Source organism: Dipteris shenzhenensis, chromosome 31, assembly GCF_047967505.1.
Source record: "Dipteris shenzhenensis isolate YYH24624 ecotype China chromosome 31, Dip_SZ_1.0, whole genome shotgun sequence".
In the NCBI taxonomy this organism is placed as follows: domain Eukaryota; kingdom Viridiplantae; phylum Streptophyta; class Polypodiopsida; order Gleicheniales; family Dipteridaceae; genus Dipteris; species Dipteris shenzhenensis.
Window position 1 is genome coordinate 4,508,430 of NC_141626.1, and position 24,859 is coordinate 4,533,288.

Consider the following 24,859-nt stretch of genomic DNA (forward strand, 5'->3'; position numbering starts at 1 on the left):
TGTACCTAAAGTAGCAATGCAAAACTTACTAACATAACATAATCATAAGATTCATTGCATTCCTTTATAAACTTTACCATTCTAGAAGAAGGTAGAGATAATGGAGGCTACAGCGGTGCTATGGTTATAACTTGATTAGAAAACAAACATGTATTTTCCTTTTGAAAGGCTAGATTCAAACGTTGTGCTTCTACATCAAATGGAGAGCTTCGACTACATTGTTGAGTGTGAGTAACTATCCTTGGGGGAATCTTCCATTCGTGAGGAGTCTCAAGAGGTCGTGAGAGGAAGCCCATCAAGCGAATAGTATATAACATAATGTAATGGCCCATAACACTACTTCAAGGAGAGGTATCTTAGCTCCTACTTTGCCTATTTGGAGAAAGTAAAAGACTTATGAAAGGCAACGTAACAATGATTGCATGAACTTGGAGTTGAGCACAACAATTCTAAAACACGTTCGATAAGGTGGCAATGCCACTATTAACAAACTAGGTTGAAGAGCTATTCTTATTATAAATGCATATATAAGCTATGGAATAGTCGCTCTAATGTGTGCAAGATATTTTGAACATCTTGTTTATTACAGTGTAGATGGGATAAAGCTTTGAATTGTAAGCAATTGATATTTGCTAGAATTGTAATATTAGTTTGTGTCGAAATTTTGGACTCAAGCGTTACTACGTAGACATGATTTCTCCTATTCTAATGGACAAGTCCACCTTCAAAGCATTGAGAAAGCATTGCACCACCGTAGCTTTAAGACATCGATTGCAGCATGGTGTACTCAAGGACATTGCAATTGTACAAAGGAAAGGATCAAGGTCGCTTGTGGTAGGTTGCCCTACCACCTACCATGTGTCTCGTAGGTAGAATGGCCACCTAGTGCAGAGGGATTTCCTCTTAAGAAGGAAAAACTCCTATGTTGCATTCAAAGTAATTCAAGAATAAAAAATTGAGGGGCATGTAGTAACAATCAGTGTGATGATGAAGTGGCCCGAATCCTCAAGCTCTCAAAGGCCGGCGATGACATGCTAGACCTTGAAGCCAGTCAATTGTGATGCCTTATCCAACGATGATGCATTGCTACTACAAGGGCAAGGCTATGTGACCAAGCAAGGCAAATGACACAAATGCAAATACATTCTTTCAACTTTTGTTGAATGGATGCTAGTCCAAAAGCCTTGAAGGTATCAGGAGGTGCATAAGTGAATTGGGTGAAGCTTGTGGCTTCACAAATCAATGACTAGGTCACAAGGATCCAATCAGGATGATAGAAGCTAGAACACATCAAAGCCCACCTTTGTCTACTAGAGCAAGAAGCACAAAAGTGCTCAAGTTGGCCCCACCACATGAATGCATTGTTCAGGGACCCAAATAGGGATGACAAACGAACAACATCCCCACTTGTCAAAACAACAGTGGTAATAAAAATAACCACTAGCACCTCCAACCAAACAGTAGCCCCCACCACTAAGTGAAGAACATAAGAGAAAAGGATAATATGAACCCAAAATGGGATGAGCAAGCCAAGCAATGAGAGAAGGCCCATTAGAGCTAGTCTCGAGGTCAAATATCGACCAACCACTCTTCCCATCGAACACGAGTGGGTTCCCTAAGAAGTGTTGATGACCCCTCCTCCCCAACTTGACATCAACACATGCAACCGCATCGAGCTAGCCTAGTATTGCAATACGCATGCACTGAAGGTTCCCTAAGCAGATGTGCTACTTTGTTGAGAACTTCCTACCGATGGGAGTTGCAGATTACCAATCTCAAAAGCTTGAGGAGGAAAAAGAATCCCTCCGCATAGCTTGTCTATTTTTTGAAGAGGAGCAAAGGTCATGGCAAGCTAAAACAATGAAGACCATTGAGCAGTGAGTCATAGCCATCCATGAGGTCGGTGATGCAAAGAGGGAGATAGGGGTTGTTGTGCGAGGAGTTCAAGAATGTAGAAATACCCAAGCAAAGGATGCCAAAATGCATAGTGACAAGGTGGATAAAGAAAACATCGAGTTAAAAACATGTGTGGTGTCAGCATCCTAGAGGCGCAATGTGAGGAGGCCAAGGACAAGATCACCGTATCAAAGCAAAGCTAATGGAGGTCCAAGCTACACTCATGAAGGAGGAATCAAATGTGTTCAAGGAAATTTAGCGACAACAACAAGATGAGTTGCAACAATAATTTGAAATCACCTGACCATAGGACCTCAAAAAGTCCAAACAAAAGAAAGGCAGTGCATTAAACTCCATGATCCGTGGATCATCTTAGGCAACCCTAAAGGAAAAACCACCAAGTGTGAAGGCAAAGTAGCGAGGGTCGAGACAAAATTAAGGCCCAAGCCGAAAGAGACTAAGCATCAAAGAAGCAAAAACCAAGGGCTAAAGAGAGTCAAGCTACCAAGGAAGAGAAGACCGGAGAGGCCAAGAAAGCAAAGGGGCAAGCTTCCCGTGAAGCAAAAATCAAGCAATAGAAGTAGCAAGGAAGCAAGCTAAGAAAGAGTCCAAGAAACAAGTAGCCCATGAGGTGAAGGAACAAGCAACTTCGGAAGTATAGCATTGAGTGATATGCAAGGCCTAGTAAAAGTAGGTTGTAGAGCTGCAAGGGAAAGAAAAGGCATGGGTATCCTCGAAGGAGGAGCCCATTGCAATGGATCCGGAAGGTTGCCTGACAATGATGACCCCACCAAGGACCCACTACCAGGCAATGTATAAAGCAAATCAACCTGGAAGGGGTAGAGCACAAATGTGATAAGTCATATCCTCCATATCCTTGTCAATACCACTCAACATAGAGCAAGCATGGAGGTGTGCAATCAAGCTAAAAATCCATAAGGCGACCAAGGTTCGAGAGGTAGTAATGAACCATAGGACCTTGTTACTAAAGACATTGGCCACCATGTGATCACACCGAGACCTAAAAGGCAAGAATGGATTTATCGTGGGACTAAAAGGCATCTATTATCGGATGAATATCATTTCTATGTACAAAGCCACGAGGATCTACAAGTTGTTCTATGATAGTAAAACCCCATGGATAACCCCACGGAAAGGCAATAGTAGCATTGGTTACACGATCAAAATAGCACAATACAAGCCATGAGGATGTGGTTTGAAATACAGCTGGGGCCGATGTTGAACCCTGAAATTGATGTTTTAGGGACTCAACTGAGACTAAAGGTGAGTGGATAGATCAAAGAGCAAAGCAAACAAATGGAGCTCTCAATCAAGGAGTGAATGGAGCGAGTGGTGAATGACTAGGCAAAGCTAGGAGAAGCATGTCAACATTGTGTACTAGATGCCTAGTCCCCCATAGATCGTGCTAAAAGACAAGCAAGGAAATGCTATGCAACAAGGCAAGTGGCAAAGAACCATGGCTCTATTGTTAGGGGGCTAAGCTTATTGCAGCAAAAGAGGAAGAGAAGAATCCAAATTCTTGAAAAGAGGTAACAAACCGGGGACAAGACTACTAGCGATGTACAATGGATATGCCAAGGTGAAAGATGTCAAACTGGACTTTTGAGAGGGAGATGTGATCCATTATAAATGTAGTTGGTAGTACCCATTGCAAATGTCAGTACTAAGTAGGAAGATTGTGTATAAAAGGTTATAGAGTTTTAGGAGTTAGGGTTGTTCCCACCACTAAAACAATTTGTGTGTACGCAGTGCGATTGTGAGCCGTGTATATTTGACTGCCATTGTGGCCAAGAAATAGAAGAGAATCTTGATTCCTATCATTGCCAATCTTTTCTTTCTCTCTTTCTATTCATCATTTCATTTCACATTATGCATGCCACTTGCCTCCATCATACACAACAAATGTCATGAGAAATCTATATGTCGTTGATTTGGTAAGCATGAAAGTTCATTGGAACTTTGCAAAAATTCATAGGGTGGAGTCTGATCGGTCATACCCTATGACACACACTTGGTCATGGTCTTTTATATTTGTATTGAAGTACCCCACGTTTTTTCTTCATACCCACTTGAAGTTAGTAGTATCTTGGTATGTCTTTTTAATTTTTATTTTGGCATCTGTGTGTGTTTAAAAAATAAAACCTTTTAACAACACACCACACGAAGCTCAAATAAGGGTGGATAAAATAACATTTTTTATATATGGGTGTACATAAATTGAAAGTTTGTACATAAGTGTCAAATTTGTCAGGCTCCGAGGTCAAGGTCCACTTATAATTTGCTTTTCGAAGAGAGACAATTGTGTGTGTGGAACGTGTGTAGATGCAAACCCATAATAGGAACTCCCCTTGTTCTTAGGTTGTACCTATTGTCCTAAAGTGATAAGTGTAGCATGATCCTTAAAATACCATGCCTCAAGTATAGGCCATAAAAGAACAAAAATTAAAATTGTAATAGTATAAGGTAGGGAGTAGTTAGAGCATCAAAATTCAGCTTGTTGAATGTATAAAGAATCTACCCATAATAAACATCCAATATACCATATTTATGCTTAATAAGACCATCACAAACGGATTCACCTTTGAATCCCAAAATTAAGCTAGCTCAAAACTTGTTGTATGTAAAACTCAAAGAGAATGAGCTAGGCAAAAGTATAGCATAACCAAGAGGAGGCATGCAATATGCATGTCCAACTATACCCTATATTATGTACACACATGAATATAGGAGAGTTGATATTCGTATTAGCAAGTGGAGTTCTTAGCAAGTAGTGAAGGATCCGGAGAGCTGATATTGGTTGGTTAAGCCTAGTGAGGCTCTTGATTGTGTAGCTAAATCACCACATGTCAACCTTGACATTTCTTTATTTTTTTAAACCTAATTTTTTGGAGATTTTTTAAGGTGACACGTATAGAGAGAGAGTTTTGAGTTTTAGAGAAAAAAACCATCAATTTTACACACATCTGTGTGTATGTGTGTGTGCATGTGTGTGTGCATGTGCGTACACACACATACATGTGCGCGTCCATGCCCCCCCCACATACACACATGCATGCATGCACACACACACACACACACGCACGCTTGCATGCATGCATGCACGCACACATACACACCCAAAAGCTCTTGATTCCATGATGTACAAGATGGAGTATTAGTAACTATTGCAAACAAGGCATAACCTAAGTGCAATATCTATAGGAGTAGCTTTACTAATTACTTCATACTATTGACAAAGTCCAAATTTTTCATACTTGATGGGGAAACACATAGAAATTAGAACCTAATCCATGAATCCTAGCAATCGAGATATGGGTTTTCAAGACAAAAGTTTGACCTTCCTTTTGGGTGATCAAATCCAATTTTTTTGATAAACGTAATCATGAATGAAAAATTATAGTGGATGCTAATGAGAAAGTAAGATGAAAAACTTTGCTTATGCTAATGGCAATTTAAGACAAACATTCTCCTTGTTAGTGAGAGGACCCTATGCCATTGAGCAACAATCCAAAAAAGACTCGAATTCTATTTCTTATGAGATACAAGATGATTCTACCAATAAGGAAATCCCTCAAACTTAACACCCATGTTTGCTGTGTTCCTTCTACTTAGCAATGCCATTGGCTCTCTTTCACTCTATGTTGGCTACCATTGCCCATTTCATATAAGCTCATCCTCGCCTTCCATTGCAAAGCTTTTCACTCTTCCCCTTCATAACATTCCCTCTTCATATCATAGTCTATCAAATATATTGTCTTGTCTATTCTTCCTCTACATCACATCATTTTCTTATTATTCCCCTACATCACATCACTTTCTTATTATTCCCCTACATCACATCACTTAGTCTCTCAAAGAATCTTGCCCTGATGATCCTTCACTAGCATTGGTAGCTTCTAGAATGGAATGCATAGGGTTTCTCAGTCTTAGCAGCACAACTTAGTGGATAAATCCCCCCAAATTGATAGTGATGAGGTGGTATGTGTGCTAGTATGCACACAAATAAGGAGAAAGAGAAAACTATTGCTATTCAGATAGAGATGCAGATGAAATAAATTTAGGTGCTCTTTCTTTCTTTGGCTCTCCTTCACCTTAGACAATTGATTTTGAGCCAAATTAGTAACCAATTAAGCCTTGATAGCACTGGTGGATTTTAGTACAACTTAGTGGCAGATCTTAGTAGATGAAGTTGGTGTTTGTAATGAGGTAGTGTCACATTAGCATGCAAAAAACCAAGAGGAAATAACACATAATGGCTAGCAACCAACATATGCCAATGAAAGAAATGTAAATGCAATAGAAATCTAATAAATGCAAGATTGATAATTGAAGTAGTTGACCCAAAGAGTCCTGATTCTCTTTAAATAGCCAAACTATAGATCCCAAGTCTCCTATTCTCCTTGGAATTCTTGTTAGTATCATCGATCTTGGAAATGGGGAAGAGATCACATGATGGAGACAAAGATTGAGGCAATGAAGACTGGTCTTGCAATCACAACATCCAATGTATCCACTATTCTCTCCATTAACACCATCTAAGAGAAGTGAATGTGAAGGAGGCATACTTTGTTTGTGGAAATACTACAATCCAAATTGACACACAGATGATTGAGGGCATTCTCAAAGTGCCTAGAGGAAGTGTGCAAGCTAGCTTCTTCACTCGTCCATGGAAGAAATAAGATGCCATCAAGTAATTCCCCATTGCAAAAGTTAGCAACAATGGTGGAGTCAAGGTTTCAATCTTACTAGAAGAGATTTAAAAAATTATACAGAAAATAAGGCATTTCTTTCTGGATACTCGAGGAACCACAAAGTATTGGCAAGTTCAAGCAACACTAGAGCAACTACATGGAGGTCAAGTCTCCTATTCAAAGGTGATCACCAAAATCATGTTAACCAACTTAAAGAATAGTTCTGTGCACAATTCTCCACTATCACCTCAAGACAATGAGATAGGAGTGCACTTGTTGGGCATGGACCTTACAAATTAGCTGCACAAAATTGGATGCTCAAATGTAGTATATTCGAGTGACATGTAGACATTCCATCATGTGGTAGGTTAGTTGGAACTTCTCCTTATTGGCGTGCCTATAGGTAATGAACTTGTAGGTGCTATGCATGATGTGTTCATTGAGTTGGGGTAATCATTCTTGATCAAGAGGGGACTCTTGTGGAACCTGATATGACTTTTAGTGCTCATCGCCTTCAATTGACCTTTGTAGCTGGAACTTCTTTGCACACTTAGCTGTTCACTATCGATTCTTGATACAAGGACATGCTACTATTGGAATGAATGTTGCTAGCATTGGAGCTTGATTTGGTTGGTGAGCCACTCAAAATAACAAAGAATATCAAGCAAATCCTAGCATGCCTCCTTGATACAATAGTAGATCCAAAGACCCACAAAAACAGCATCCACTTTGTTGAGATCCAGCACCCAACATTTGTAAAGGCTGCCATGGCTCTTCCACTATTATTCCCAACTGATCATCTTGCCTAGATTTGGCCATTCATGCTAGAAAAGCTATACAATAGAGGTGAAATCAATTAAACAGAATATTTCATGTGGAAAATCAACAGATACTACAAATCCCACAATGGCAAAACCAGCAACCCCTAGGTCCTAATGCTCTTGACGTTTGGCATCACAAGGTGGGATATCACCATTCTACCCACTTACAATCTCATTGAGTTAGCAGCCCGACTGGAACAGGAGAAGGTACTTAAAGGTAAATCACAAAGGAAGGTCCTAGTTACCCGACTAGGCTAGGACCGCAGTTGCCTCTACAAGCTCCTTCGATGAGCAAGCCCAAATGGAACGAGCTGAAAAAGAGGCACGGGAAGCTTGAAAATATCAATAGGACAAAGAAGCCCTTAACAATGTCCAAGAGGAAGAAGAAGGGGGAAAAGACAAGGAACACATAGGAAAAAGAGAAGGGCAAGAGAAAGCTGATGAAAAGGAGCAACAAGATAAGGCAAAACAAATCCAAGCAGTAGAAAGAAGAAAGATTAGGCATGACAAGTTAAAGCAAAAGCACGTTGAATGAGCAGCTAGGGAGAAGAAAGAAAAAAAGAATACAGATTTTGAACAAGCATAGACCGATCTGCAGGATTCCCCTTTTGCTGTGCTGCTAATGTCAATCCCGACCTCGCCACCAATAATCAAGACAAGTAACAAGATTGTTGCTGGACAAGACACTTCCCACCAAGCATCAAAAGGATATTAAGGCCAAAATGTGTTGGATGCTTTTGAGTCCCTATGCTTTTGGGTCAAATTTGGAAGGATTGTTTTAGCCCTTTAGATTAATCTAAAATTAAGGGCTTCGAATTATACACGTGGCTTAAGGAGAGCTCACAATACCAAAACTTGCTCTTAGGTTGCCTACCGTAAAGAGGCATGCGAGCTACAAAGATTTTTGAGAAATGGGAACAACATTTATCTACAAGCTGCCACATGCCATCAGAAAGCTTATTGTGAGCAATGCCCTACTTTATGTGGACACATTTAAGCCTTTGAAAAAAGATTTAGAAAAAAAACCCTTATCAAACAATAGTTTTTAATGAACACAAAGCTACCATAAGCTTGTTATTATTAATCTCTCTAAGACAAATTTCAACATCCATGAGTGTGGCATTTTCATCAAAATTCAATAATCTCAATATAAGGTTGTACAAGTCTTTTGGCCTCAACAACTTGCTCTCAGAGAGCACCTAGGTACCATTTACCATAGCATATGTATTTGAGAAATAGATTTATGCCCTGCTCTATCAATACCATCATGCATTTGCATAAGAAGAGTGCATATGCTGTAGAGTAAGATCTTCAATTTCCACCCAAAATAAAAGGCAAGCCCTAATGGTGCATGATCAAATTGGCACAATGTATGATCAATCCATATTTTTCATGTGAAAGCATTATATTGATGTGCATTTAACAAATACCATCTATCGAGTTATGTGTAAGAGCATTATGCAAAAAACTAAACCCAAGGGTGTTTGGCATGAGTTGTCTCCATAAATCATAGGCAATAAGAACCTCAAGCATACAATTCCATTCATCGCACTCAACATGCAGCATATGAGACTGATGGATGGAATTATAATCATATCTTAGGGAATTATTAAAATTCCTAAAGATGAAGGCTAATTTAGTAACCCACGAATACAAGCAAATGGTGTGCCACATTTCAGCCTAGTGGGTAGATGTCTGTGAAGCATAGCCATTGGCAAATTCATATAACTCTCCAATGATGAGGCCTTGAATAACTAGCCATCATCCGCCCCCCCTTCCCCCCCCCTCCTTAACCCACCCCCCACCCACACTCCCCCCCTTCCAAAACATGTTTTGTTGCCTTTAAATTTAATGTTTCCCCTTCTTGGCCTGCCCCTATAGGGATAAGGCTTAGTAATCGTTTCTAGTTGAAAGAGAAAAATAATTTCTAGTGACTAAGCCTTCTTGGGAGGATTTATTGGAGCCGCTCTCCAGCTCGCAAAGCGAAAAGGATTTCCCTTTTTAGCTTTCTCATGCTAAAAGGCAAGTCTCTTCAGCAATGGTGAAGAGCCTCTGGCACTTTGTGTGCGAGAAGAGGCCAGTCTTCAACTTTTGATTTCGTAGATGATAACGTAGACTTTACCTTTCAATAGTTTGAGGGCTGCATTTAACTCACTGCGCTCCCTTTCCCCTCTCCTCTTCTTCACAACAATCGTGACTTCCTGAGAAACTTCAACCCCGGGTAGGCCTCTTGAATGTATTCATCTTGTTATTACAATTAATATTTAATAGCCTAGTGGTAAAGAAGGATTTTGCTAATAAAGATGTCATGGGTTTTGTTCTTTATTTTGCATTGTTGCTTGTGTCTAGCCATTATAAAATTGCTTCAGCTTTCATTAAATATTTGATAGCTTGAAAAAATGCCATGTCTTCTAGCAAAAGGTGTTGTTTATGCGCTTGCACATAAACCACATGTGGATGCATATTATTCACATATGCCCAAAAAGCCTCCATATATTTGGATCATAAAGACCTTGTACATTCAAATTGATGCACTGTACAGGTATATACATATGTACCATAAACTAGAGGGGGTGAAATCATGCTTCCATTTGCATCGGTGCATAATAAATGCAAGTGGCAATTGGCCCCATTGCTTGTAACCGTTTTCTCTTGTAAATACAATGTTCATTGCTGCATCTTGTGCCTTAATTTTTTGAGTACCGTTCTTAGTGGCCCCTATAAGTTTTAGCATAAGCACATACCAAGGAAGGTTGGATCAAGTGTTGAGGGCACTTGCAAAGCAAAGTGGGTGTGGACGGTAGCTTAGGGGGTGTGAACGATACTGGCTGTACATGCATGGATAGCACGTTTAGTGACCTATATTGAATGTTCACCACTCGGTTTGTTTTGGGCCCCATTTTAGTAGAACTGGCATATTTTTACTAAGTGTTGGAACTAGTATCTAATACTTGGAATCAGAGCAACTTTGAGGCGTACACCTTGGAGGGCATCACTTAGAGAGAGAGATTGTGCCCCGTGAGGTGTGAGTGGTTGCCGTTTCCAACATGTGTGAGTTTACCTTTTGTGAGGAGAGTGTGAGGTTGTTGTCTCTCACTCACCTACTTGCACTCTCTTTTCCCCTCATAGCATGCTCCCACCCCTTTTCCCTCACTCCCATAGCTCGCCACTTTCTCCCCCAACCAAATCACTCTTTCCATCTCTTTCCCTATTCTCCCTACATGCATTCCCTTCTTCATGGTGGCTTTCTATGGCAATAAATGATCATGGGACTAGATGGTAGCGCCTAATTTTTTGGACTTAGAATGGGATACTCACTTGATTGGATGGGTGATCGGAGCTATGGTGGCATTGGGGTGGTTGCCTCTATGCATGGGCATTGTAGCATGGAAATAGAGGATGTATTTTTTAGGGCCAATGTTTAGAGACATAAGAGATTGCCAAAGTTTTGGTGCAATTGCTTGATGAGAGGGTGAATAGTTAGAGTGGAGGTGAGACTCTCTCAACAAAGACCTGAGAAAGGGATGGAGAGTGAGGAGAAGTGTGAGGTGCTCAAGCGCAAGAGAAAGAAGAAAGTAGATGAGACTTGAGAGATAGGAGCAAAGAGAGAAAGGGGAAAAAGAAGAGGTTCACCAAGATAAGGGCACATGAGAGTTTAGTTTTTTCATAGTAGGCTTCACCAACGGCCTAGGAATGTTCAAGATGCATGACTAGGAGCAATGGACAAACCCGGGGGTAAATAGGGAAGAGCTGGAGAAGAATAAGATAATAAACCATTGAATTGGGTTGCTCAAGAGCTTGAGAGAGGAGACCTAAAAAAGCGAGAGTTGAAGGAGATGGTGGAGTCTAATCTCAAGAAGATGTCTGAACTACAACACATAGGATCAAGCAAGAAGAAGAAGTGAGAGAAACTTAGATTGGTTGAGATGGAGAGCCGAGAAGTAGTGAACCAGAAGGTAGTATTTAGAGGAGTTTTGGCAAGTATAAACTACAATCATCAGAGAAATATGCCAGAAAAAGAGAGTCAAGTAGGATAATAAGTATGGTAGTAAAGTCCTCGCTTCAGACTCCCATGTTGTAAGCAGCCATATGAGTTAGAGGCAATCTTGAAAGGGAGAATGCTAAGGGGCAAAGTAGAATTTTATGTTAAGTGTAAAGGTCGTACTCATGTCCGAATGTAAATGTCTTCCTGCGTCTTGGATGATTGACAATCACTGTGAAATGAATTTGGACTACTATGCATATGCTTGAAGAGGACATCAATCACTTTTTTGTGTAGGGCCTCGTTGCTTGAAACCATTTTCATTTGTAAATGAAACATTCATGGTTGCATCTTATGCCTTGGTTTTCCAAGTAACCATTTTTTGTTGGTCTCTATAAGTTTTGGCATAAGCACACACCAAGGAAGGTTGGAACTAGGGCTAAGTGCACTTACAAGCAAGGGGATGTGGATGGTGGCTTGGGGGTGCAGACTACACTCACTAGACATGCATGGAGAGCCCATTTGGTGAGGTATATTAAACATAGTTCATTTAGACATTGTAGTCCCATTTTAGTTTACCAAAGTAGAATTAGCTTATTTTTACTAAGTGTTGGAAGCCGTATCTAATTCCTAACTCCCTCTATCACCATGTACAATGGTGATTGAGTTAGCGACCATTGAAACATTGCCCATGTCATACAAGTTGTCCACATAAAATGACACACTTGCACACACACGCACGCACACACACACACACTCACACTCACACGTACACACACATGCACGAGCACAAGCACACACGTAGACGCACATGCACGAGCACATGCATACATGCATACACGCATGCATATGCGCACATGCACATGCACAGGCACACGCACATGCACACGTGCATGCGCACACACAAAATTATGTGCGCTTGCTTGCATTATTTGGGGGGGGGGTTTGGGTTTTTTATAATGTTAGACCTAAATTGATGTTCTGAGAACCTAACCAACCCTCTTCTATGATGCACTTCTTGATGGTGAGGGAGCTTTAGGGGATATGGAAAAGGCAACCATGGTGATGCAAGTTAATCACAACAATCCAACTCACTATGCAACAAATTGTAATGATTCTTACTCTTATGTTATCAAAAGAAAAGTTATGAGGTCATGCTAGCAATGCCTTATTCATGTATTTCTTGGGCTTAAGGTCCCTAAAAGTGTTGATCTCTAGCTATTGATGTAAAGTACTTGAGGTGGGTGATTGTCAGCCAATTACCATGCTAAGTACATCGTACAAGGTTTTGGTCAAAGCTTTGGCTCTTACGATTGAGGAAATTTGTATATCAATTGTGAATAGAGAAGAAAAATGGGTTCTTTAGGGGGGGAGATGTCTTTGAGACTGTGTTAAAAGTAACAATATGTTTGTGCCTCTAGTTAGAAATGCATGTTATTCGGGTTTGATTAAGATAAGGCGTATAAGAGATATGGGTCATCTGGGATTTGGATATGTTTTTGTTGGTATGGTGAAGACACTTTTTGGCAATGCCTTGGCCATATTATGTACGAATGGTGGTGTTGCAGGTAGGTTTGTTGATCTATATAGATCCATAAGGCAGGGTGCCCTTTAGCTCCCCTTTTGTTTGCCTCGAGTACTATTCCCCTGGTGGGGCTCTTTAAGAAAGGCATATGGGAGGAGAGCATTTAAGGACTAGCTTTGCTCTCAAGAAAGCAACTCTGCTCACAGTTGTTTTCCAGTGGAAAAGCAAAGAGAATGTGTTTGAAGCTTTTGTGATGTGTCAAGAGCTGGGAGAAGACTTTCAATTGAACCCCATGACAAAAAGAGAATACAAAGCATAGCCAGAACTCACCTTGAACCCTATTAAAAAAGAGAGTAAGTAAAACGACTCAAAGTAGGGTCCAAAGCTCCCTACAAATGTCAAGGGTAGTGCTTTTTTTTTCATAAAATACCGACTTGTAGTCACACAAAAAAAAATCGACAAACAAAATTTGGCTAGCATATCGAGCGCACACTACTTGCAGCCTATGCTACACAATAGCAGACTCAAACCACATTGAATGAATATTGAACCTCGTGAAGACATAGGCTTGCCAAATAATCCTTGGCCCTAATGGTCACACTCTCTCCCATTCATCCATCAAACACCCCCAAATTGCAAGGAGAATTGCATAAGGCCAAATGGTGCCACCATCGTCGAAGTAAGCCTCTACGAGGCTCTCATAAAGGCTCCTCTCCATTTGGATATGATAGAGAAGCCAACCATCAAGCCATCCCTTCTTATCGCTTGTTCCATTCGGATCCACACCCCCTTGGCAACTTGACAATCCCACGATAGATGGCACATACCTGAGACAAGGGGCATAGAGCATCAACCTCAAACCATTTCACCAACGTGCTTCAACAAGCACCTATGAATCCAATTGAGATAACTATCAAGGCGGCCGAATCCAGGAAGCATGACTAAGCCCTAGGCCCCCGATGTGGCATCCAAGTTGGAATCCACGTAAGCGAGCCGCTGATTGTCTTTGTTCCGCTTTTTGATTGAGCATACTCTTTTGGAAGCAATTGTGAACGGCGGTCCTGATTCCAGAAGCTTATCCGTGTCGTTCAAGCTCAACGTAGCAGATTTTGAAGCCCTTGTATACAACTTTGGGAGAAGTTTATTGCTTTCTCCATTGCATGGAGAAGTTTTGATGGTCGCTATGAAGCGTTAAAGGAATTAGTATGGGGCTCATATTCTGCACAGCTGCAGCGCACAAAGATCATGGATCATAGTGTTCTTGGAGAGACACTACCATGCAACCGCAGCCAATGGCGCCCGATTCCGCAGCTTGACGTTAGTTCCGAGGTGCACGAGGAGACAGAAAAGCCAGAAATTAGGCACAAGCAAAACAAGGCGCCGAAGCGTTTACCTCTTTTCCTACACAAAGGTGGGCGGCGCTTGCAGTATGCTTGGGATGGGCATCATTTGCGTGTGGTAGAGGAGAGATGTTATCCGGCTGAAGGCAGCCGAAGCATGCCGTGGGTTGAAGACTCTGTGGCGAAGGTGCGTGGAACTCTAAAGGCGCTATTCGTCCCTGAGCATGTACGTTCCAATTACATCGTCTATTTGCGCTGGAAGTGTCTTCATCGCATCTTCAGTTCTGCGCTACAAGTGCAGTGCACGCAGGTTCTTTTTCTCTAACTTCCCTATCCCACCGTCATACAGCTTCCTGTTCTTTTTTCTAACCCCCAAAAATTTTGGGGTTGGTCTGGGACATTTTGCAACATGAATGCAGGCAATGTTGCGAGCAGTTGGGGTGGGAGCAAGAAGAGCTTTGCCATCCGCTGCAGCTCTAAACTGGGTTTTAAAGGATGGACTTGGGCGACTTGGTAGATTTATGTACACGGCAAGTCTTGGTCGAACGTTTGACTCTGACTTGAAGGTTAGTAAAAAAACCTCCTGGCTATGCAGAATTAAGAAACGTATCTGGCTTAACAAATTATGGGCGTAGGGGAAAAATTAATATTTGTTAAGTGATTTTTTGAAATGAGTTCTCGGAAGTTGCAAATGATGTGACGATTTGAGGGGTGATCAGCTGATTGCATATTTGTAGGACTTGGGTATGATGTCAGGCTGCCGTTTTCTAAAGTCTGTCTTCTGAACCCGCCAGCAGTAGTAGCCTCTTACATCGTTCGTTACGTAGATTTATCTTATTTGCAAATGCAGCTTAAACTATGCCTTGGCGATGTACTTTGTGCTGAAGCCAAATTGTTTTGGAAACAATCTACCCACAAGGCCACGAGGATTTCGAAAGCCTTCATATGAGTAAAGTTAAAGGTAACGAGTAACTGTAAGCTTCCACTCTTTATTACTGAGCTAAAAATTGCAAGGTACACTTAGAAGGTCAATTTTGTAAAATTCATGGACTTCAATTCTTCTATTCCATTTCGATTTTCTCTTCAACGGAACCTTATATAAACAATTGCAGCAAGGCAGTGGTAAAGAGATTAGACTTTGAAGTTCAATTACTTCAAGCATGAAGACTTTGCAAATTAAATATCTTTGTCTTAAAAAACAAAGATGTTATGCTATACGTTCCATCGTGTCTTGTAAACTTGTACAAAAAAGAAATATGGAAACCCAACTCTTTGGTATGCACCTATATGCACTCAATACAAAGACTTTGTATAAATGGATGCTCAAGTATGTGTGGGTGTGTGGATTTGTATGTGTGAGAGCATATTTTTATACTATGGTCTACACCCACTGTTGGGCACTGATGTGGGGATGTCATAGTAGCTAGTCCCTACTATGCGTGATGGAGTTTATGGTTTTCAATCTTACGAGTGTCTGTCGTGAGATTGAAACTGCACTATGTTGTGTTTTTAGAGGATGAGTTTGGGAATGTTCTTGGATTCATCTAGGTATATGCTATTGCCGTATTAGTGGACATGCGAAATTCACCTTGTGAAGTTTTCGTCCAAGTTGTGGCCTAGTGGTATTGCGATAATTCTTTTTATCTTAAATGGTGCGTTGTCTTATCAGGTAGATTTAGATGCTCGTTTGGGAGAGACTAAAATGAAATTGTTTAGACTTCACAAGAAGTTGTAGCTTGAATGAAGAGATTTTGGACTACTACTTTTTGATTAGTCTTCTCCTTTGGTGCTAGCCTTCGTCATGGCTGAGTCTGCCCTTCACCTCCAGAGTGCTGACAGAAACTCAGTACAAAGACTTTGTATAAATGGATGCTCAAGTACGTGTGGGTGTGTGGATTTGTATGTGTGAGAGCATATTTTTATACTATGGTCTACACCCACTGTTGGGCGCTGATGACGTCAGTGGGGATGTCATAGTAGCTAGTCCCTAATATGCGTGATGGAGTTTATGGTTTTCAATCTTATGAGTGACTATCGTGAGATTGAAACTGCACTAGGTTGTGTTTTTAAAGGATGAGTTTGGGAATGTTCCTGGATTCATCTAGGTATATGCACCTATATGTGGGTGAGTTTTATGGCAAGTTACTTTGATTGGATTGGCACAATCAGCAGTAGCAATATCTTTGGCTATGCGTTCCTGACCAAACTGAAAATCATTATAGCTCTGGGCTCAAGCAATGCAGCAAGCTCTGTGCTTCCTTAGAGATCTGGCAGTTGTGTTCTGGGGTCTCTATCCCATGAAACGACGCCCTTGATGAATAAGGGTACTGCAGAAGGTATTTGATTTAAGATAACCCAAGGCAAGCCCACAATGACGAGTTGCTCACTAACATGGAGTTGTGTTTCTTTGTGTAACCAACATTCTGCACAATGCTTTCCATGTGTCTTCTGCACATCTGCAGTAAGACTTCCATGCATGATTGTACTTTGGTGCCACCATAGCATCATCATGGTGACTACTAATATGAGAATACTTGTGCAAAGACTTCCTAGAGTGAATTCTAGAATACCTTCACCACTCACATGCACGTTAGATAGTTCAAATTAAGGCCTACCTATTGTTTCAATTTGCATTAAATCCGAGAAGTCTAGCTTAAGTTATAATCTTAAGAAGCCTAGAAAATGCTATTTGTTCTAGGCCTATTGTGTAATCAATTTGTGCATGGGTTGAGTGGTCATGGGGTGAAAAGAAAGATTAAAAATCAATTAATCAAACATTATATTTTACTCCCTATTGATTTAGGATAGAATATTTAAAAATAATTTACATAAATTATATAAAAAAAGCTGTTTTAGTTTTTCAGGTTGATTTTCATAGCTTTCTAGCTTTTTCTGTTTTTGTTTGTTTAAATTTAGGTGTTTGCTTGTTTCCTTGTTCATTCTTGCAAGGTCTATATGAGAACTCTTGTGAAATTGTAATGCTAGTGACAAAGGTTCTAAAGCACTTCGACAATATATTGAGCACTATATGGGACATATTTTAGACATTTTCGGCACACTAAAGTACAACCAGTGTTCAAAACTTTTTCTTTTTTTTTGAAATGTTTCACGTTTCTATGTTTCGAAACGTTTCTGGTGACTTTGATTACAAAAGAGATGCAGAGTCCCACCAAACCGTGGTCCTCCGATCTTACCAAAATGTCATTCTCCTATTTGCCAGGCACCTCTAGATCTCTGAGCCCGCGTGCTCCTCTGAGCTTATGTAGACTCTATGTCCAGTGATCCCTTCCACCTTGCTGTCTGGGTAGCCAGCCTAGGTGGGCAGCATGTAAAGCTTAGTCTGCAGCTCCTTCTAGGTCTCCTTCACCCCCTGAATATAGGCCCAAGGGAGTCCTAACTGCTGCTCCTATCTGCTTTTGGTTGGCTGCTCCAAGTGATGCCTTGAGGAGGCCCAAATGCCCCCTTATAACCAGCTGACTGGGATCTCCCTACTAGCCTACTGGAGGGGAAGCCTATAAATGGCTCTTTGGGGCCCTAGTTGGAGGCCTTTTGCTGGCCTGCCTGGCCACGTGGCTTCCAGCCACTGGCCCAGGCTGATCCAGCCTTGTTTCCTGTCCCCAATCCAGCCCATATAGCTTCCAAACAGCCGACACATGCTGCCCCTCTGCTTCCTGGTGGTTCCGCCTCCTGTTTTAGCTCCTGCCAGTCCTGTTCAGCCACGTGTCACCTCCGTACTGACCTGTACACATGCTTACATCAGTGCTGAGTCATGCACCTCTGTCCACGGAGCCTTGCTTGCTGGTTTCCCTGCGCAATCCTGGCCTTCCTCAGTGTGGACTGCCTCTGGACATTGCTATGTCAGATCTGCCCTCCAAGGTTGCTTCCAACTGCCAGGTATCTTTCTCTCTCTCTCTCTCTCTCTCTCTCTCTCTGTGCTGCCCGCTATGTCACATCTGCCCTCCAAGGTTGCTTCCAACTGCCAGGCACTTGCTCTCTCTCTCTCTCTCTCTCTCACTCACTCTCTCTCCTGCCCACTTGGCAGCTCATGTGCTGCCCATGTGGCAGCTCCATGACTAATCCTATTATCTTATGGTCCACCCCCCTGATGCACTCCTCATTTGGGGGGCTCAGGGGTGGGGAGGTGACCAACCCTAATCCAACACCATAGAGGGATCATTGATACAAAATTGCGACCCCGCACTAACCTTGTACATCCTCGGCTTCTCTAGTCTCATCTCAATGGGCAAACTTCCATGTATACCCATAGACTCGTGGTAGCGAATGCTCCAGGCTCTGACGAGTCTCTGTGTAGAAGACAATGTCTTGTCCTGTGTATGACTCCGAGAAAGTCCCTGGCTCTGACCATAGGGTTCCATTAGAGGTCCAAATGGTACAAGTTAGGGTCTTGGGTCTTGTGAGTCTCAAAGACCCTGTATCCCTATGTGGGTGTGTCGATGGGCGAGGTCTCGCCTAGGGCCAGTCAAGAGCCGACCCTCACTTATCACAACCCACTTCCCCTCCTTATGCGTGGCATAAATTGCTATTTTTAGTACAGGGTTCTAAAAAGAGAGGGAGAGCCCTTCTTTTGGACTCAGAAGGCCAAAATCAGTTCTAGAAGGAGGCTGTCAGAGCTTGCCAGGTGCTGCTAGAGCCAAATCGTCATCTGCCAGGAGCTTCCAGAGCCTGCCAGGGAAAATCGCCATTAGCCAGGGCCAGTTCCAATGCATCTTGGGCTTGCCAGAGGAAATCACACCTAATCCAGGAACCTGTTGCAGATTGCGATTTCAGCCAGGGTGTCTCTTCCAGATTGTGAATTTATCTACAGGGCCTCCGGGCTGTGCCAGGTGATCACGTCATGTTCTAGGGCTGTTCTAGGCATTTCCAGTTGTCCAAGCTCTGCAGGGAAACTTTTTGGAGCTTTCGGGGTGTTGCTGCTGATTTTGGTAACTTTCCAGGCGTGGGTGCTCTCTTCTCAGCTGCTTTTGGGGCTACGCCAGAGCAAAATCATCTTTTCTCTGCAGGATCTAGGGTTTTCCAACCCCGATGACCTATCTTCTATGGATACTGGGTATAAAAAGGCCTGCTTTTGCTGCTCCCTTATTAGTTGCTGGATTTGGGTTTCTTTCCTCACGAAGAAAGGTTGATTTATGCTGTTGGGCAGTGGCCAGAGAGGCCATAGATTGAGGCAACGTGTTTGGGAGTGCTTTGTCGATTGATTGCGCCAGAGTTTGGCTGTTGAGGGCTTTGTCTTGCAGTTGTTCAGCTGTGTCTGGCTGGTTGGGCACTTGGTTGTGCAATTGCAGGTGTGGCACAGACAATGGATGCTTTTGGGGTCTTTGTTGCACGCTTTGGTTGGCTGAGTATACATGATTGTCTAGTAATTGGATGCCAGTCGCTGTTTGGAGTTGAGCAGGGAATTACAGGGTGGGCTGGATGGGGAGTTTGCGGGCGTTGGTTTGCCTGTGGTGCAGCTTCCCAGAGACCTTTGTAATCAGCCGCTTGGCTTCAAATGAATGTTAAATAAATACGGCAAGGGGCACCAATGTTTGGGGCCAATCGGTGTCGTCGTTTTTGAGTAGGAGTGCTCTAGCTCCCTTGTGATTTAATCTGTGGTGCATTTTTATTTGTCAAATTACTGTGTATGCTGTAATTAGGTGGATCCTACCACCCTTTACGTTATTGAGGCTGGTTTCAAGAGGAGAGAGATTTAAACCTATTTACAAAGAAATTGATAATCAGCCCAAAAACCCTATAAACGAATCACTTCAAGTAGCGTGGATCCTCAATTCGCAGCAGATAATCACCAAGATAGATTTCAAATTGCATAGATAACCGGGAAAAAAAGTATCTGATAGCTTAATCTGAGGGGAGCAGTAGTAGATTTCTTGTGGGAAATAAAACAAACTGAGAGAGGGGGAGAAAGAACAGAGAGCACACACACTAGGGCCCAAAAATAAGGGCTGGACTCCCCTTGAAGGTCCTTTTCTTTGGGAGGCAAAAAAGAGTAATATAAAAAGAGTGATTATATTATTATCATGAAACTTTATACATCAAAATGCTATCCTTATCAGGATAAGACCAGAGTCCAGCTATTAGCATAAACTGTTTTAAAACCACAAGGGGGGAAGGGGGGGCATCAGCCAGCATTTGTTCTTCAGTGTTGACTGAAAGAGGAAAAACAGGGCAACAGCTCAACCGAAGTCAACTTTCTTTCACTGTAGTCAATCTAATAAAGACTCCTCTTTATTTCTTGGGGGAAATGCTTTTTCTAAGGGCTCTGTATTTCCCAAATAAGACAATGAAAACACTTGGTTAATAATCATTGTACCAATAATGGAGCACATCAGGCTCTAAAGTCTTCTCATTTATGAGTAGTTTCTCACTAAAACAAATTCAAGAAAACTTTCCATATTCTCCTTGCATAGTCATAGAAGGGTTAGGTCATGAGACAAACTTTGTCAACATAAAAGAGATACTTAGCCTTAGATATTTCTTGGAGCCTTCCCTTTTCTTCTTTTCTTGGTTTCCGAGTAGGGTGAACCTCTTCTTGGAATTGCTTTGGAAAGAACTATTCTGAAATAGATTCCATTTACTGCACAATTGCTCCCAATTCTCAAGGTCTTCTTCCTGCCAAGCCCTTACAGTGCTGTTCAGATATAAACTTGGAGGGTTCTCAAGCCTTCCAAAAGGACATATAACTAACAGATAAATCGTAAAACTGTCACTCTGGCCACATTAATCCATGAGAGATCATAAAAGATTTCTGTTTATTCTATAACCAGGTCCCAATAAAGATAAAATCCTGACTTGGCTAATGATGACCATAGAAAAATAGTGTCATGTAAAGAGCTGGTTCTTGAGCATAGCATGCTCCATAATAAGAAACAACAAGACTGAATACCATAACAGAACTCATCTGAAATGAGATAACTGGAAACATATAACTGTGTCATAATGGAATGAAAGCATATTCACGACTGTCGACTGGGCTAACTTAGAACATGCTACCCTCAAGTGGGGTCTGTCCTTGACAAGAACTCTTCAAGCTATGCTTGAACCATATAAATTGATTGCTTTGGATTTAACTAAGAGACCAAGCTTTCACTTAATAGAACCATAGATCAGATAAAGTCCAACTGTGTATTTCTCAATGTTCATGAAAGACATCTATTCTCTAAAGTCCATATTCTTGAATGAACAAAAACAATACAAGTGGAATCCTTCAGAGCTGAAATAATATAACTTGGAATAAATAGTTGTGTGAAAACTGATTTTGAAACTCCGTTTCTGAAACAATCAGGGAGACACCACACTTCTCTTCCTTAGCACATCCATGCTTACTCTGCGAATACCTCTTGCAATTCATAATAGACATGTGATCTTGCCGATCACATGAATTAAGACATTTATATTTTGGACTTCTTGAATGTATACAAACCACTGAAAAGATAATCAAGGAAATGTATGATCTTGATAGTGGGTTCAATGTTGTAAATTTTTGAGGTGGGAGAAATTGGTATATGGGAGTAAGACTGAGAGTGGTTAGATTTTAATGAAGGAGGTTAGCTATGTGTAATGGTCAAAGAGAGCCTTTTCAAAGAAAGGGGAGGTCAAGGAATTCTTCCAAAATCCATGCAAGTACAACTTTGATTAATAATCAAACCATGTGTGTATTACTCTTGTGGCGACCCATCCAGGCAATCCTTGTCCACTTCCACTTGCCGGAGAACGTGTATCTTTTCAAAAGACAAGCCGTTAAGGTACAAAAGGACGTATAGCTTGAGAGCTCCACTCTCCTTTTCGCAAGCATCCATGGGTCCCACCCGTCTAGATCACAGGCTAGACTGGATGCTTGCGGCCTTACCTTCGGACCTCACCCAGACCTCACTGATATTCAACGTTTGAGATGAGGTTTCTTTTGGGTGGCTTTTGATACCCCTGGAGCTGCGAACACAGTGCTCAAGGCAAATTCGTTAGTGCTGGGTTCTTCCAAGAAGATTTTTCTCCAGTCCCTCTCACTTGGATTCGACCTAGTTGAGGAGGGTAGGCAGACAATCCCTCTATTCATCAGATTTCCAAGTCCGCCCAAGGTGTACCATAGGCTCCTTGCCACAATTGGAGCTGCCTTCGGAGTGGTTAGTGAGATCCCCCTCCCTTCCTTGGTTTGCCCTCTTTAGTGGCAAAGGCCCAATGCCTAAACCACTCTCTTTTTTGTCAAAGAGTCGAGATCATGGACAGGCAGGACCGATGTTGGATGTGTAGGATCTTTGGACATTTTGCTAGAGATTGCCCAAAGAAGAAGAAAAGACATAAGAAATCTTCTGCTGTTGCGACCTCTTCTTGTACTCCACAAAGTGTACCTTCAGCACCGCCATTCCGTCTGGCAGCAACCACCATCTTGTACCTGTTGTCCCATGCCGGGTTCCGGTAAGAGTAAGTCCTCCACCATGTACAGATGGGGAGAGGCCCTCCCCCAGCCCCAGACCCTATCCCTATTGGGCCTTCTATCATCCTACATCCGGGCGACTAGTGATGCTCGTGACTCCTCTCAAAATGCGGCTAGTGTCACCAAGCTATAAATACTCCAAGGTCAAAGTTCAAGTTGACCATCTATTGATTATAATTATTGCGTTCTTCATTTATTTAATTATGTTCAAAGAGTTATATTTATTTGGTCAAAGTATTGACTTCAGTCAAAGATACTTAACCTCGATTAAGTAAGCCTAACCTCGATTAGGAAGATTTGGCTTTGGCCAAGATGATTAACCATGGTTAACCAAAGAACCAAAGCGTTGACTTTGGTCAGAGAGTGTTGACTTCAGTCAACAAGATTTGGCTTACGCCAAGAGGGTTAACTTCGTTAACCAAGATGCCAAGCTCGGTTGGAGAGACTTGGCCATAATTAAGGCGCTTTGACTGATGGTCAAGCCCCTTAATTATGACGAAGAGAGTTGACATCGGTCGACTAAGAATTGTGTTCTTGTAGGCCATCTCATGGGCTATCCATAGATGCCACTTATACCTTGGTATGAGCCTTGTAGGCCTAGTTATAGTCAGTTAGGACTATTGGTACAATTAGTTTATGTACAATCTAGGTCAGTTAGGACACTTAGTCGAGTTAGGGCAGTTAGCCCTAGGGTTTTGTTATGTTGGCTCACCTTTGAGCCTCCACACTTCAGTTTTGCAGCAATCTATTACATCATCTCGTTTTTCTCCATTGTGCTTCCATTTTTGAGCTTCCATTGCTTCCAACACCCAACAGTGGTATCAGAGCAGGTTGGGAATCCATTCCCTCAGCCATTGACAGCTTTCTCAAGCTGTTTGGCAGCCTTTTGAGCCCTCATTCTTGCTGATTTGCTTAGTTTTTTGAGGTTTTCTACACATCTGTGAGGACCTGTGACCTCTTGGAGCATTTCTGTCGTGGGAACTTCACTTTTGGCACGGGAAATCGGTGTTCTGGAGCTTTTAAAAAAAAATTGGTGCAATTTTTGCATATTAATTGCTCGTAGCATCTGTACGGAATTCCGTACACCCTGTACGGACTGTACGGATTTTCGCACGTGTGAATTCCGTACACCTATACGGACTTGTCAGAGAATTCCGTACGGACCTGTCAGAGAATTCCGTACACCTGTACGGACTTGTCAGAATGTACGGACCTGCATTTAAGGCTGTACGGGCTGCGTCAGCAAGCATTTACTGCAGTACGGAGCTGCCTTGGGCTGCGTGCCAGTTATATTGAAGGTTTCTCAGCATTTCGGAGCTGCCTCGAGCTGCGCGCCGGCATTTGGAGCCATTTGGAGCTGCTGAATTGATCCGCAGACTTCTCTTTGAGCCCTTTCCTCCTCATTTGGCATCCCTTTGCCTCGGGCTACGAGCTTCTCTCCATTGGATCTCTTTCTCTCCATTTCTACGTGCTCTCCTCCTCATGGGAGCACTTCTTTTGCTGTAACTCTCATTTTCAGCCCTCATTTGCTCGCTTTCAGAGCCTGTCATTGTTGTACATCTTGCATTGGCTTTTTCCAATTTTTGCTTCATTTGCATTTTGGAAAGGCCTCGTGTTGCCTTGGAAGGCCTCGTGTTGCCTTTGGGGATTTTTCTTGCAACAGGTACACCTTGGGACAGCAGAGTCTTTTGCATGCATAAGCTTTGAAGTTTGGGCAGATTTTGATACTTGAGTCTGAGAGGTTGTCTTGCTCTCATTTGTTTTGCCAGTTGGTGCATTTGCCTTGTATTTCAGCACCGTGTTTGGTGGCAAAGATGATTTGCCATGCAAAGATGATTTGTCGATGACAAGCTTGATGGCACCAATTACCCCATGTGGTCATACATGATGGGACATGTTTTGGTTGCCAAGAATCTATGGCATATTGTTTCAGGTTCTGAGGCCAGGCCTACACGCACTGTTACTGGTGCTACACCTGTAGCCTCTGCTTCTTCAGGTGATGAGTCCTCAGGTGATGGTTCTACTACTACAGCCAGGAATCCTGCACCTCTTGCTCTAGGTGCTTTGCCTCCTTCACAAGAGCAAATTCAGTGGGATGGTCGTGATGTCAAAGCACATGCCTTGATTGCTCTTTCAG

At 42.1% G+C, this 24,859-nt stretch overlaps 1 protein-coding gene across 5 annotated transcripts in view; it reads left to right on the plus strand.

Moving 5' to 3' along the window:
- Nucleotides 1-13,912: 13,912 nt before the first annotated feature.
- RUS4 (root UVB sensitive protein (Protein of unknown function, DUF647)) overlaps nucleotides 13,913-24,859 on the plus strand; it is a 66,433-nt gene continuing 55,486 nt past the window's right edge. For 3 of the 5 annotated variants that reach the window (XM_087369877.1, XM_087369881.1, XM_087369882.1), the window contains exons 1-2: nucleotides 13,913-14,586; nucleotides 14,696-14,842. In XM_087369877.1, coding sequence (XP_087226003.1) covers nucleotides 14,182-14,586; nucleotides 14,696-14,842 — 552 coding nt within the window. In that variant the 5' untranslated portion in view covers nucleotides 13,913-14,181. The remainder of the gene's footprint in view (nucleotides 14,587-14,695; nucleotides 14,843-24,859) is intronic. The other 2 variants (XM_087369879.1, XM_087369880.1) reach the window with 2 other exon arrangements.